At 35.1% G+C, this 15,716-nt stretch overlaps 1 protein-coding gene across 2 annotated transcripts in view; it reads left to right on the top strand.

Annotated features, from left to right (window-relative positions):
- Positions 1–667: 667 nt before the first annotated feature.
- The window catches only part of Adarb2 (adenosine deaminase RNA specific B2 (inactive)), a 521,674-nt gene continuing 506,625 nt past the window's right edge, over positions 668–15,716 (top strand). Inside the window, exon 1 of one of the 2 annotated variants that reach the window (XM_063260141.1) lies at positions 668–1,354. In XM_063260141.1, coding sequence (XP_063116211.1) covers positions 1,255–1,354 — 100 coding nt within the window. In that variant the 5' untranslated portion in view covers positions 668–1,254. The remainder of the gene's footprint in view (positions 1,355–15,716) is intronic. The other variant, XM_063260139.1, reaches the window with a different exon arrangement.

Here is a 15,716-nt window from a genome sequence, read left to right as displayed (position 1 = left end):
AAGGTTCAATGAGAATTGCTGGATTATATTCCTTTTTATATTTCATGTTAGAGTTTTATGATTTCATATGTATAGTTTTCAAACCTGGATATCCCTGAAAAAAAATGTTCAAAATTATTTCAATTTGCAATTCACCTGTTAGTAAATGTTACTTTGTTTAATCTGAATATTACATTTGGCAATAAAACTATCAGATGAGAGCACTCTCTACCTTTCACATAATTGTTCCCTAAATAAAGGGACACATGAAATACCTCACCATACAATTCTGGCTCAGATCCTTGCACCCCAATCTGTATACAATATTTTTCATTAGCAAAGGAAACTGCCTATGAAGGGGACAAAAACAAAACAAAACAAACAAGCAAACAGACAGATACGCAATCTCTTAGAAATAAATACCCCTGAAGAGGCTGTCTTCCAGGGAATTGCAAATCTCAGTCTCTTTCTGAGGAATTGAAGTCTTCATATTTCTGAGAGTTATTTCCCCTTCTACGCAATGAACGCTGTAATGAATTAACTAACTAAAAACTGTTGTGTTGGAGAAAGCAATCTGTGCTTCTTCCTGAGCATACTCAGCTACCCGAGTGGAGTGTTAGCGCCAAGAAGCCCGCTCATCCCAGCACAGGTCACTCCTCTGAACCACCCCTTCGGCTACCCGCAGTTAAAACGCCCCGATGTCGTCCTCCTTTCTTTGAGCAACCTCTCTCTTTACACCCAGTCCTGGGCAGCTCCATCCGTCCAAATGGGAGCTGAGTTTGCAAGCTGCCAAGGGCGGCGGGGCTGATGCTGCTGATGTCAGAGCCAGAAGACAGTTGTGATTGGATCTAATTAGACTTTGCAGCAGCAAATAGACAAGCTCCCCGTGTGATTGGCTTCAAAGTGGCTGGTGCCAAACAACTAGCAGAGGTGCAAAAGTATCAGCTTTGTGTTGGGAGCCCAGATGAAGAAGCAGCCCGAGGAGAGCTTGGGGCGCTCAGGACGCGCGCGCACACCTTTCCCCGCGTTGGCTGTCCAAAGAGAGGCTCAGTCCTCGGGCTCCGGACAGAGGCTTGCAGCATAGCTGGAACCAAGTGACAGAGAACAACTGGAGAACGCGCGCGCTCGCCAGCCTGCTCGGACTAAAAAAGTGAGTCGGTTCGCTGGTTTGTAAAAGAAGCGTTCGCGCGGCCAGCGGCCGCAGCTGCAAGAGCGAGGAAGGTGCGATTGCTGGCGGAAAGGCTGCTCTCCGGCTTTCCTGACTGGGTCTCAGCCATGGCATCCGTCCTGGGCAGCGGCCGGGGATCTGGAGGGCTAAGTAGCCAACTCAAATGCAAGTCCAAGAGGAGGAGGAGGAGGAGGTCCAAGAGGAAAGGTAAGACCCTCGCTGTGCACTTGCCTGCCCGCCGCAACTCTCCATCTTCCCCTCCTCTGTCTATCTGGGGGGCTTGTATATTTCGAGCAGTTTCCCTTTAGGATGCTCGTGGAAGGTCCGCACAGAGCAGGGCACTTGCGAGTTCCGATGCCTTTGTAAACGGCCAGGCGAGCAGCAGCGCAGATCCTCCAGGATGTTTGACAGGCGCCAGCGGGAAGGGAAAGTCTGACTAGAAGCCAGTTCTGATCTCTAGGTACCACCGTCCCCATTCCATACCTGCGGCTGGCATTGCCTTACCCCCTCTTGAAGAACACATTATGAAACGGTGCACATAAAAACAAGGCACGGAGTTCTCGCGCCAGCTCTTTCTGTCCAAATTGCCTCCTCCGAGGAAGGAGTGGGCAAAACTCCCCTGGCAATCGACTCCCCAAATTGGCTTGCAGTTTTTACTTAATGTTGTATACTGTCGTTTTGTCAGCATGGGGACCTACACAGAGCGCAGAGCTTGTCCTTGGAGAAATAAGCAAAAATTAATACATGGAAAGGAAAATAATTTAATTGCTAGTAATAATTAAAAAAAAAAAAAAACTTTGCGAACCAGAAAAGGAGAAAAAGCAACTGAATGACAGGTTGCTACTGGCAAACTGTCTTACTGTGCCTCCTTACTAAATATTCTTGGAGACCTGCCCTACTGAAGTTAGTCAGTGTCTTCACAAACGACGGGCCTCCACACTCTTCTGTAAAACTGGCAATTGCTCCAGCATGAGAGACCTTGTCCTAAACTGCTGTTGCATTGCATACACCCCACAGAAAGATTAAAAGGTTATTCTAATACTGCACCTTCTTTCACAGAGAGGCACTTGTGTTTTTGCTAGCTCCTTATTGCAAGTCTACAGGAGAAAAGTTCAGCTCTTATCACTACTGGAAATGTGTTGGTTTTCTTTTTAAGTGAATATAGAGTTCTGAAGAGTAGTTGGAAAGACACAACTAAAATATGTTGTATATTCCAGTTGCTCTGATGCAGTCTGTATTGTTAGAAAGGGCAGTGGGGGGGTACATTACCCTTGGAGAATTTTAATTTTTGTCATGGTCTAAGATAAGTTGCTCACAGACTGTTCTACAACTGCTCTCTAACAATCCCCAAGTCCTTTATTGCTTCTTCCAATAGCAGAAATTAGCTAGACAGTTTGAAAATATACATGTCAGTAGCAAACAGTCATTAATTATTATTACATGTCAGAACCACAAGGAGCAAATGTGGCCTGACAACTTCCTTAAAAGGTACAAGAGCCTTCTTTCAGAAGGAGGACAATTTTGTAATACCAGGTTAACTCTTAAACTGCTAAAATACATGCTTGCTGTTCATTTTGCCATTTCCAAACAGTTTGAAACCAACTTGCTACTGTCTCCCAAAGATACGGTTTACAAAAAGTAACATTGGAATAGAGAAAACAAGAGGATTCAATAGTAAATATAACTTTAAAGAAAAACATCATCTTCCCACTTTGTGTTCTTTCCCAATATCTTTGTTTAGTCTATTTAAATATTTAACATGAAGGAATATGAAATAACATTGTTAATAATGTAATCTATAGAAATATAAGCTGATGGAAATTGATACCTTCAAATTAATTTTTCTTATAATTAAATGTCAGGTATGCTAATGTAGAAAGTATTAATTTGGGGAGAAAAAGAAATCTAAACACTTCATTAGCTATAACCTTAATTATCAAAATTCAAACAAATTATTATAGGAAATATGTCTACTTTATAATTTTGATTACACCAGGCTTCTTAATTTTCCAAGCCAAATATTGAAGAGGAAGAAGGCCATCAAGATTTGTATATAAATTCCTATTATAAGTAGATTTATGTAGTGGGACATGCTAGCTGCTATTGTACTAAGAAAGTCACATCAAGCTGCTAAATATTCACAAGTAAACAAGGTACATGAGCTTAACTAAATTAAAAGATAACAAGGCAAACTATGGGACACACTAAATAATTGCTTACATTTGTGGGAGGATATGTTAGTTTATAATTCCTAATTATTATGAATGCTTGTTTTTCTGTTCTACAAAGAACAATAGTGAGTTTTGTCTTAATAGTCTAGCATCATAACCATAACTTAATAAAACATCCTCAACTTTTAATGTTATCTATATTGAAATTCTTTCCTTGTCACAATTTAAAATCCACATGTGCATAGATGACTGCTAAAATTTTTACTGAATAGTAAGCTCAACTTACAGGCTATTTTTATAAGTGAAAAAAACATAATTAAGATAAATTTTTGCCTGTGGTATGTATAATTCTGCCTTTTCTAATAGATGATGGTCATATTTAAAGATGCAAAAATCCATGCAGTTTGGCAGCATATTGAAATGGTTCATCTTCCCTGTGCATACCTTGAGTGGCTGTAGAACGGCATGCTTCCTATTGTAGAAACTACCTATGAGATCTCAACTAAAACACAGTAGCTTTAGCTTCTGTGTGGCATAATATTACACTTTCATTATTATTAAGCACAATTGAATGTATTATCCTGGAAATGAAATGCTTTCCTATATAAGGTAATTTGTGATCATTGCCTTACATACGAAATACTATGTATCTTCAAATAATCTGAAAAAGAAAAAAAAATTAGTCTCACAACATGACTCTCTGGAATTAACTGATAGTATCCTGCATTTCTCTGTCAAACTTTAAAAAAGATACTAGGAATTAATGTGCCTATCTGACTTCTGTAGATCTGGTATTGTAGTTTTTCATTTTTTCCATATGTACTTTTTTAGTTGGAATTTTCTTTTACAACTTATTTGCAAGTTATTCATATTTTCTATACAAATAAGAAATGCCAAAATTTGACTTTTATATGAATGAAAGATAGACAAATAAAAATAACAATAACTGTGAGGATAGGAAATTATCTTCTTTTTTCACATATGACAAAGCAATGTCCATATCCTGTGTAACATGTGAACATCCTCAGTTCATCCTGCTTCTATGCCATTCAGGAGCCTTGAGAAAAATCACAGTAGCACTTGCAGTTTGTGGAGAGTGACATGGATACCTGCCATCACTAAGTACCCCTGGATTTCACTGCTTACAGAGGGTACCGAGATTGCCTTTTATCTTCTAGTTCTTGATAGAATTATGCAAGGTTATTAGGCAAACCAAATCTATTATGTGTTTATATAGATTATATCAGCATGTATTTAAAAATAATCACGTGTGAATATTATAAAAGTATGTGCTTTATCCCAAAATAGTAAAGGTTAAGGTTGAAGTGTTTTTATTTGTGTCAGATCAATCAGATAGTCTAACAAGTAAAACTCATCAAAGACAAAGTGGCTCATGAGGATAAATTGCTTAAACATTTATCAATTAATCTTTGAACCATGGGATAATGTCAAGATAAAATATTTAAGGAATCTCATACATATGTTGTTGTTTATTTAAACTGATGCATATTTTTCCTTCTTTTGTAAGTAGATTTGTTCCTCCAGGAAAGCTATACATTGGCATAAAAGGCATTTTTTCAGATAAAATATTTTTCATATTTCCTGTATAACTATATACAATATATAAAATGATTAAAGTTTCTGGAAATTAAAAGAAAAAAATCTCTTTCAAGGCAAGCATAATTAGGATATATATTTGGAAGCAATACAAATTTAGCCAGTTCCACAAGATAAATTGAAGGACAGAGTTATAAGACATGCATGTTGATCTATTATACATCAGAAAAAAGAAGATACTTTTGGGAACTATTTGCAATGTCATATATAAACAATCATTTAATTAGTCAGTTAAGTTGAATTTAGGCATTAGCGATTGATATGTATTAAGGAGAAGGGTCATTTGGCAGCAAAATAAGTTAACACTTTAAATTTAGATATTGTTCTAAGATGGTTAGTTACACAGAGTTTAAGGAAACTAAAAATGCATTTTGAGAGCAGCACAGGTAGCTGTACGAAAGTTAAGTGATGGATCACAAGAAGGTAGTGGAGAATAAAACAGGTTGCTGAATATTGCGAAATGCAAATAAAAAAGTTGGCAAAATGGATGGAAGAAGTAGAGCAGCAGATGGATGGCAGACGCTGACTTGTTGTGAAATGAAATTCCATGAAAAATTAATGAATAGAAAGATTGTGCTCTGGGTGAGGGTGCAGCGGCCATGTGGGTCTCTATCCCCTGCAATGCCAGAGTCACCCATGCCGTCCTCACCTGGCTAGCTAGGGAGGCAGCCCAGATATCCTTTGCTTATCTCACTCATCGACAGCTTGAGAAGAAGGACTAGATTTAGTGGTAGAGTCAAACTGATTAAACCATTAGCCAGCTTCTAATTGTGTGGGGCTTTATTTTTTCTTTCTTTCTCTCTTCTTAAAATTTATATTAGTACTGTTGTTTCTAGTGACTCATGTAATAGAAGTAATCTGAGATTGTTTCAAGGGTGTTAGATATGAGGAATGAACTTGAATTTAGAATAAAAATATGAGATTAATATATCCGTACTTAAATAGTGGTGTTTGTGGGAAAAGCCAACCTCAAAGCATTATGTAAGAAAGCATGGAGTAAGAAATTCAATTTTAATTTTTAAGTTATGAAAAGGTAACATGATTTGAGAGCATGCTGTGTTAAATTTAAAAATCATATGTGTAGATTATGTATATGCAAATATGTATTACTATTTATGTGTGTATATATGTCAAAAAGACAGCTAAACATTTGAGCAATTTTTATATCTGCCTACTTCTTTTTCTCAAATGCTAGAGAGTAAATGTTAGTATATTTTTTTTACCATGAAGAGTTTTGAGTAACTAAGACCAAAAGTAATCTTAAGACTCTGCTTTTTATCACTTACAAATATTATTTCTAAATACATACTGCTGTGATAATGTGGCTTCTAATTAGTTGCAAATAGAATTTCTAAAAGGGCAAATTTTCACAGTATTAGCAAGACTTTAAAAGCACTTAGCCTTTTAAAAACCAAAACAAGAAGAAATGAAAAAAAAATGAATGCCAAGTCAACTAGGCAAACCATGAATGCCCTTTACAAAACAGTCAAACCGCTGAGTGTTAATGCTACTTGTGTGGTTATTTGACAATACAAAATACCGAGCTCCTCAGTTATGTGCACTGATTGATAAACAGCCAACAACCAGGTTCATACTCTTAACTATTTGTTAATGAACCTAAATTAACTTCTCTCTTTCAATTAAATAATTTTCCTTCTTTCAAATATGCTGTAAATACCTGATTATGCAAAGACAATTGTTTATTCCTTATCATTATTATTACTCACTTAAGAATGAACCAATAACAAATAAAGAGACCTTACTTTCAAAAAGAGAATAAACACTACATTTAAAATTTTGAATCCACATGTGAATCTGTTATGCTCTCATGAGACAGTAGAAAGCAAAAACAGAAAGGTAATTTAGACATTTATAAGCTTGTGCAAGAACTCTCTTTCTACTTGTATTCATTATTAACATGATAACAAGACATTTCTGTTTAGTGACTAAAGCTGAGCTCTTATTTACTTATTTATTGTATTTAGAAGGAATGAAAGTCAAGGGCTATTGCATCTGATTTCTTGGCTGACTTTGCCTAAGAAATGTTGTAACAAACGTGGCTCTTAGTTTTAAATCTCCAGTTGCAAATTTACCAGTAAATCAATTTTCCCAGGAATTGCAATCAAGAATTAACAATTTAGAAATGATTTATTTGCTTTCAAAAAGATCTATAATTTTCCCCAAAATAAATTTGGTCACTCGCAGAGACAACAGACCATTTCTGAAGAATAATGTATGCTTGAATATAAAGGATTAATCTGAATCATTTGGGTCTTCTGTATACACTGTGGATAATCACCTTTTATTTCAGTTATAAGTATAAAAGGAAGTGAAATAATTGTATTTTATTATCTTATTGATGGGAATGAATACAATTAATATCTTGTTTCTGGCAAGGAAATGTTTAGTAAATGTTCTTTTTGTGCTATTGAATACAAATATATTGGAATTAATTATAAACCTTTTATACTGTAAAACTATCAACAGTTAAATTAATTTTTAACTTCAAAAATAGTGAGCAAGTCACAAAAATTTTATATGGGGGGATTTTATACTTAAGAAATAATGTCCAATTGATGAAGCATTCATATAAACAAAGAAAAGTAGCATTTATGTTTAAGGTTGAAGAGAAATATAATACAAATGCTCAAATGACTTTTAGATTTTAAGGTGATTTCTTCCAAATCCCTAAAGATGAAAATGCAAAGCTTTTTTGATCTGTATACACTTAAAATGTTAAGCTGAAGGGTGGTTTATTCGAGGTATGTCTGATGCAGAGGCCAATTAGGGACATCATGTTTGTGTAATTGCTAATTTGATTCTAAAGTGAATATTCACCCTGACTGAAATCCCTCCACACCTTGTGAGATCAAAATCTTCTATGGATTAAAATGAGAAATCCAGCAGAGTACATGCAAAGGTACAATAGGGCAGATATCATTTTTAATGTAAATACCTGTTCAATTATATTAGCACTGAACTCCAAGCTGGTTGCATTCACTCCACTAAGCATTGTTATAACAGTGCCAATAAATCATTCATTTACAACAAAGACCAATTTTCTTTCTGTGGTATTGTTTTGCCATTTGGATAATAAATAAAATTAATATTATTCAGAATGTATTTGTAAATCCTGTTTTCTAAGGTCTGTGCTAGATGAAGTGAATCTTACGCTTAAATAAGAGCTCAACACTTTCAGATGATTTGCACATAATGGAAAGTATTCCTTTAAATACCTTCACTAGGATGTGCTTTGGAGCATTTTATAGATTTAATTAATCTTTTCAGCTCCATTTATTTGAGATGAAATCTCTGATTCTTGTTTCCTACTGCCTCATCATTTTGTAATGTCTTACATGATTTCTCAGATATGTCTTCTCAAATGTGATATTAAAATTGGATGGGTGGGGAGACTTAGTTCTCACACACTGAAGTCTGTGTCTAGTAGAAATTGTTAGCCCAATTCAAATCCCTTTTTATGGTTAAAAGAAACAAAAGTGAGGAGGCTGCTGTTTGTAAGAAGTAGGACTTGGGATTCATAAGCTCGTACTGAGTGTATAACAATGATAGGTTAAAAAAATACTGTGTCATTCAAAGTCCTTTTCACCTAATTGGTTTTCCTCTCTTTAAAATAAATGCTATATTTCTTAAAAGTTTAATTGTGTTTAGAACAATGCAATTTAATAAACATGACAGAAACATCAGCAAAATGGATTTTTGACCTCCTCTAAACCCCAAGTCTGGCTGGGCTCACTCATCCCTGTCTACAACAGATGCTGTGCTCACTTTGGGCTCATAGCTGTAAAAATAGCTGTGTCCTTAAAGAAAATATCCACCTTCTGTATGTTCAGGTCTGAATACTGAACAGAAATATGTACAAATATACACAGGCTTTGATACCTATAATTTCAAGAAGATTGTTTTGTAGATTTAAGAACTAGATAGAAGGTTATTGAAAAATAGTGCCTTGTTTTATTTTTTAGGTAAATGAAAATATTGGCCATTTAATTTAACCACTAAGGTAAAAATATTTTATTCATGCTTCAGCTGTAGGTATTATTGCTATAGTTGAAACTTCTTTACAAAGGACTATTTCGATTCTAAAAGAACCCCAATAGAAAGTGACTCTTTAATATAAAACATGGCTCAAAGAGAAATTTTTAAAATTCAAAAATTCTATGCTTCCAATTTTCTCTCTAAAGAAGAAACAATATTGAAATAAAAATCATGTGTCCTATCCCTAAGAAAATTACTAGAATGATGAATACATTTGGAAACACTTGGAGATAGCAGTATGGGGAATGCACTAACTCTGACAGCCCTTAAAGCTATTAACTCAGGGCAAATGATATTGCCTCTAAAGGTAGCTTTGATGTGTGGTAACTCATTACTCCTGTACTGTAGCCACTCCCATGTCAGGACCTGTAGATGGGTATAAATTCAGCACTGACTGAAATTGAGGGGCAGATTCACTACGGAAGAATTTAGGTAGATAAAGTTATTTATCATTAAGTGGAATAAATAAAGAATTCATATAATTTTACATGATCACCTTAGGTTTTAGTGTAATTTTTTGTTTAAATGAAATCAAATCACTGCATGGTTTTTGTTTCTAGCTAATGAATGAAATTTAAGTCATTAAAATGTGCATTTGCATGTTCTATGTAGACACCTAATACATGCATGTTATATACATAAAAAGGTGCGATCAACATTTCACATGCATAAGCATTTATTGCACTATTGAATATTTAAATGTTAAATGATTCTCTAACTCTAGAATAAGTAATCTAACATGAACATTTAAACCTTAAACATGAACATTTCATGCACTGAAAACCAATTTACCTAAATTTTGTAAAAACACAAACACTTTAAGAGTTAGTGGTAAAAGATGCTGGTTTGATACTGAGAACAGCATTAACTGTTTAATTCTTAAAGTTCCAAAATATCATCATATGAAGTTTCTCTGTTTGCGTATTTCACATGACATAAAATAATTTTGGCCTTTTCATTAGCAAAACTAGATTCTTACGTCAAAAAACAAGCGAGAAACGATCACATTGATGTGAAAGAGTTTTAAATCGACGGTACTGGAAAGACAGGCACAGGCTCATGCGCACATGCACAGTAACTTAGAAGTCTTTTTCTGTGTCTCACTAGAGTTCATATCTCTTGAAAGCTTTTATAAAGCTTTAAATCCAGGAAAAGCATTTGATTTTAAAATATGAAATATGGTATCTGATTCTGCTCTGCTTCATATTTTGCCTAAACTTGTATGTACATTCAGACAAGAACTGTATTTGGGGTGCCTTATTCATTTATTTTATTTATATGCAGCTCTACCTTCTTTGCCTAACATAAGTTAGGTAAGGAGCTAATTCTACAAAGACAAGAAAAGAAGTTGACATAGCCCTTCTCTCTGAGCTCATAAAATATAAGGAGATATAGCATCACATATGTAAAATCAAAATGGGAGATGAAATGTACTATGATTCCAAAATAGTATTAGGTTCCACGATAACTATTTTAAAAATACAAAGTGATATGAATTGTTTTTTTAAGATTGTACATATGTTACATTTTCTTTATTATTTCAGTGAACCTCCTAAATAAAACTAAGACATTAAAATATAAACTAGATTGGAAAATTTTTATTCCCTTCACAGTATCAAAGCTTAATATCTACTCAATTAAAACTCACTGAGAATATAAATTTCATTCTTGAAATTAGAACTTTCTAAGGAAAGTCAAAAGGATAGAGAAGAAGGCAATATTCTCCACAGAGATTGTATAGAGAGCATATGAGTTATAGCAGCTAACATAAAGGAGCAATCAATGCGGGCTTAGTATGTGAGCTTGACATCCATAAACCATTTTCAGGATAATGAAATCTAGGAAAGAATAGTCCTTTCAGTTCTTGGCTTGCAAAATTCTCGACAGGTTTGAATGTGAGATATTGTTTTGTCTTCCTTATAGTTTCTTAAGGAGGATGTGTCATGATACGCATTTTGCATTCCTCCAAATTAACATATTGACCATTTCAGTTTAATGCTCATTGTAGAATTAATTATTAGACTTATGGTACTATCTGATTCATTTTTAAACCATGGTTGTAGAAATCAGGGTATAGCCATTCAATAAATATTTGTTGGACACTCTTTATTGATCAGTCACCATCCTAAATATAGGAACTAAGCAGTATCAGAAACTCTGCAAAATGTTCTAAAATACCCAGAAAAAAACATCAATATTATTCTGCCTTCCCTGCCGAGGAGATATTTTACAAAATTCCCCTGTAAGAAAGCATGAGAGGCACACTTCAGTTGTTTACCCAACTGGCACCCAGATGACTGGCAAGCACATGGCTCAGTGGGATTTTGCATGTGAGGAATGAGATGAAAGTCTTACTCCCAAATTGAAAAGAACTTTAAATCTTTCTCAGGAAGCACGCCTTCTAAAACCTGTGCCCTCGCTGACATCCCAAAACTGCGGTACTCTTCCTAGCCTGTTTCTGCAGTATTCTGAATTTGGGCACCTGTCCTTCCTGTTAGAAAGCACACTCTGCTTTGGGTACAAACTATCCTTCAATCCTCATACCTGTAACGAGTGCCCTAACTGGATTCCCTTTTCTATGACGGTTCAGGCATTACCCAAGAGTTCAGTGACATCACTATTGAAGGCCAGTATTGTGTACCTCTGTGTAAAGTAAAACTGTAGGACCAAGCCAAGGAAAATAACTGAAATTAGAAGCTCTTCCATATGACATACTCTGGCACTTTTTGTGATCAAGGAGGACAGCTCTTTGCCTGGAGGTCATATAAAGTAGGATGTACAAGCATCTGCCTAATACAATTTAAGTAGTGCTCATGTATATAATCTTAGAATGTGTTGACACTCTCAGATCCACTCAGTGTTATAGATTTAAGATTCTGAAAAAGATAATGGGTGCCAAATTTTTTCTATTTCTTTGTAGATGGTATGTTTCATACGTCTCATAGACACTACTTGATTTGATCCTCTCATTTTTTACTACAGCAATAGTGACTACAACAGTTATTTAAAGCTAGACATTTTTCTCTAATGGTATTGTGAGTATCTCAAAACATGATCATCATTGAAACTAAAAGTGAAAATTGATAAAGTTTAAATCATACAGTGGACTAAGTGCTATATACTGTTTTCATATATACATGCATAAAAACTTGTAAACTAGCCACACTAGAATTTTGGTATTAATACTCTTGCCACTTCACTCAAGAAAGCATTTTATTCCCAATCCAATGTGGCTAAGGAAATGGACCCCTGCTTCTCATGCTCTTGAACTTGGCTCCTTCTTTCTGACTTCAGACTGAGCTATTTCTTCAGTGTTTCTCAAGATGGCTTGACTCATGGTCTCTCCACTCAGGAAGTCTATTTCCTTATATTAGAGTTGTAATCACTAATAACAAAAATATCTGTGACTAAGAATGTTCACATCTCTGCTACTAATGCCATGACACTACAGTATCTGGTGTAAATAAAGCAAGTTTCTTACCTCTGTGGTTTTCTCCTGGTATCGACCTGGAGAAGCCATTCCTTCTTGGCATTGTCCAGAGTTTCCTTTCTCAGGTTACAAAACTCACTTGAAAATCATTCTGTTTGACTGAAGCAATGGTATGTAATTTATTCTAATACATCTTCACAAGAAGGAATGTATTCTAGTCTGAAATATGCCTCTGATATTTCCCAAAAGTAGAGAAATAAATAAAAACAAATAGAAAAAATAAAACAAGAAGAATCCATGCTGCTGATTTTGCCATCAATCCACATCACAGTTATAAAAATTCAAGAAATTGGAAGAATCAGTTTGACAAGAATGTTAACTGAGAGGTAACCTCAAAGGTCAACACAGTACAAGAGAGACTGCATCCTAAAACTACTGTTTGGTTGAAACTCACCCTTCAGTGTTTTCAAGGAAATTCACTTGAGTAGTCAGGTATAAATCAACAGAGACATGGCCATTTTAAACAACTGTCTATTTGGCTCTTAGGCAGCATGAATTAAAAATTCTAACTAATATTTATTGAGCATTTACACTGTCCTAAGAGTTGAAAGAACTCATTTAATTCTCTCAACAGCGCTATGAGGTAGTGACATTTGCTGTATTCATTTTACAGATAAATTGCTGAAACGTGGAGAGGTTAAGACATGTGCCTGAGGACACATTTTCAGGAAGTGGCCACATCAGGCATTGTCGCTGTCCACAGTTTCATGGATGACACTCCTTACTTATTGAAATTTGTGCTCCCACCTTCCTAGATTGAGTGTTAGTTTTTCACAAAGGATTGAGGAAGCTAGAGTTTACACTTTTAATGCAGAGTTTCTGGCAATTTCTTTTTATCTGGTTCCTCTTATTACTCTCTATTACCGAGCTTTTCCAAGACTCCAGCAGACTGTCAATAGTTTAAGCAGAGAGTACAGTAAGACCAAGAGGACAAGAATAAGGAACACCCCACTCGACTTGCTGCTCATCGACACTACTAGGAATCTTTGGTCCTGTGTACAGGAGGAAGCTCAGGGGGTACTAGTGTCTCCATCATCTTGGGCACCATCTCTTATGAAGATGCTTAAGGGAACTTGTTACACTTGCAGATGAAGACAAACCTGGCAGAACACGTGCCCTCACCTTTCAAAGGGAAGGGTGCTGTCACGTACTAGTATGCTAGTATCCTTCAGCACATCAGGAGTTCAGATAACAATTTTCATATTTACAAGTATCAAGCAGTCAACAGTTACTCACTTTGTAATTCTCTGTGGAATAGGCATAGAGATCACAGGGGCAGCAGCAAAAAGGAGCAAGAGCCTTAGCGTACAGATACATGTGTGACCTCACACCATCACCTCTAATTTCCAGAAATTTTTCTCTATTGGACCACTTATACAATACAAACAAGATTTGAATTATAAGGTTGTAATATGTGTGAAAGAGACTTCACTTTACCTTAATCACCTTTATAAACACCTGTCACATATTCTGAAGCCCTGTGGGTTAGAAGTTTAATATATAGATTGAAAGGAACAGTTGTGAACCCATAGCAGACCAAAATCCACAATTCTATTCAACTTTCAAGGCATTTCTTAAAAAGTTGAATATATGGTTAAGAAGTCAGTATGCTTTTCCAGAAGCAGTATCTCTTCCTCAATAAAGACCACAAAATTCATAAATTCCATTTCCACTACTGCAAGATCTCTAAAAGGTAAACCATAATATTTCTGGTATTAAGGAATAGTTGTAAAACTGAGCTAGCATCAGATTGGATTAAATAATTTCCAGAAATTTTTTCTTGATTGCTTTTCATTTTCATTAGTGTTCTGTCTCATGGGATCATGAGTACATGTGCATGAATTTCATTGCTTCCGTCATCTGCTTTCATTTCCTGACTTATCTGAAGATGCCTGTTCCTTGTTAAAAGTTCCAGGAATTATCAAGATTCTAAGAAGAATTCACATTTCCAGTGTAAATAACAGGAGGGTATTTTTTTCACTTCCCATTGATGGCTCTTTTTTTAGAATCAGAATATAATCAATCTTGTATCTTTGTGATTAAGAGGAAACAAATAACCTATGAGACTGTAAACTAAACATGTTTGCTTTTTTTGATGAGAAAAGAGGTCCCAAAAAGTGTGGATAGCTACTTCAAGAAGCAAGGTAGTAAGTCAGTTGTGTTAGGTATAGATCCTTTGAGATTCAAACAGATGAGTTTGGCTTTTAAGAAGGCACCATTTTCCTGATGTGAGATTGAAGCCGGGTCCAGAAAAACCATCAGGAGAACCTCAGTTACATAAATTTGTGATTCAAAGATTAAAGGAAACATAGAGATTGCTGAACTAACTCATGCATACAAACTTGATTTTCACCAACCTCTACAATATGCATATTTAATTTAAAAATAATTATTAACTATATTAAGGGAATACAATAAGTAAAAGCTAGAAATAAGACAAGTTGTTTTCTTAAAATACAAATAGAAAAAGGACAGCATATGTACTATAAAAATACATACAATGCACACACATATAATGCCAAGCACAGATGAGTACACTGCTGTAATATCTAAATCAGCTAATATTTTTCAATGAGATGATGCAAATTTTTCAATTAGAAAAACCCTGGAACAAAATTCAAACTTGTACTCATCAGATTTAAATACTCTTTGTGGCTTTTGTACATCTAGGTTTACAATGAGAACTCTGCACTACCTTTGTGTGTCTCTGTGTCTTGTTTGTGGTACAGTTTTATCCGGTTAAATGCATAAATGCTAAATTTCATTATCCAAATTCCTAGATTAAGCTTGTTCAAATTCTGTGCTGGCAATAAAAGTCAAAATCAATTCAAGCCCTTGGTAAACATTTGTGTTCTGTTTCAAATTTAGTAAGTAAATAAATGAAAAGTAGATTACAGAAATGAATTTGATGTGGAATAATCAAATACTACATTTGAACTCACTGTATTGTTACCAATTCTCAGAATTTCAGTTTAGCAAAAAGGTTAAAGAATTGACCCCAGGACCACTACCACAAGTAGACATACTATGCCACCATCAGATAACAAAGGAATACTCACCAAATAATGGATTAGGTACAACTCCACTCCACAATTCAAATTAACTAAAATGCTCTTCCTCCATCTGTTGAATATCTTATCTTATTTATAAAGTCACTTTATATACACATCCATAGAGAAGATTTCTCACTTTTAAAATTTCTTTGCAAATGAGTACTAGAGATCGAGCTCACAAC

Source organism: Cavia porcellus, unplaced genomic scaffold (genome assembly GCF_034190915.1).
Source record: "Cavia porcellus strain 051 isolate PalLab524CR breed Dunkin Hartley unplaced genomic scaffold, mCavPor4.1 scaffold_13, whole genome shotgun sequence".
In the NCBI taxonomy this organism is placed as follows: domain Eukaryota; kingdom Metazoa; phylum Chordata; class Mammalia; order Rodentia; family Caviidae; genus Cavia; species Cavia porcellus.
Note: the sequence above shows the minus strand (reverse complement) of the source record. Positions and strands in the feature narration are given on the sequence as shown.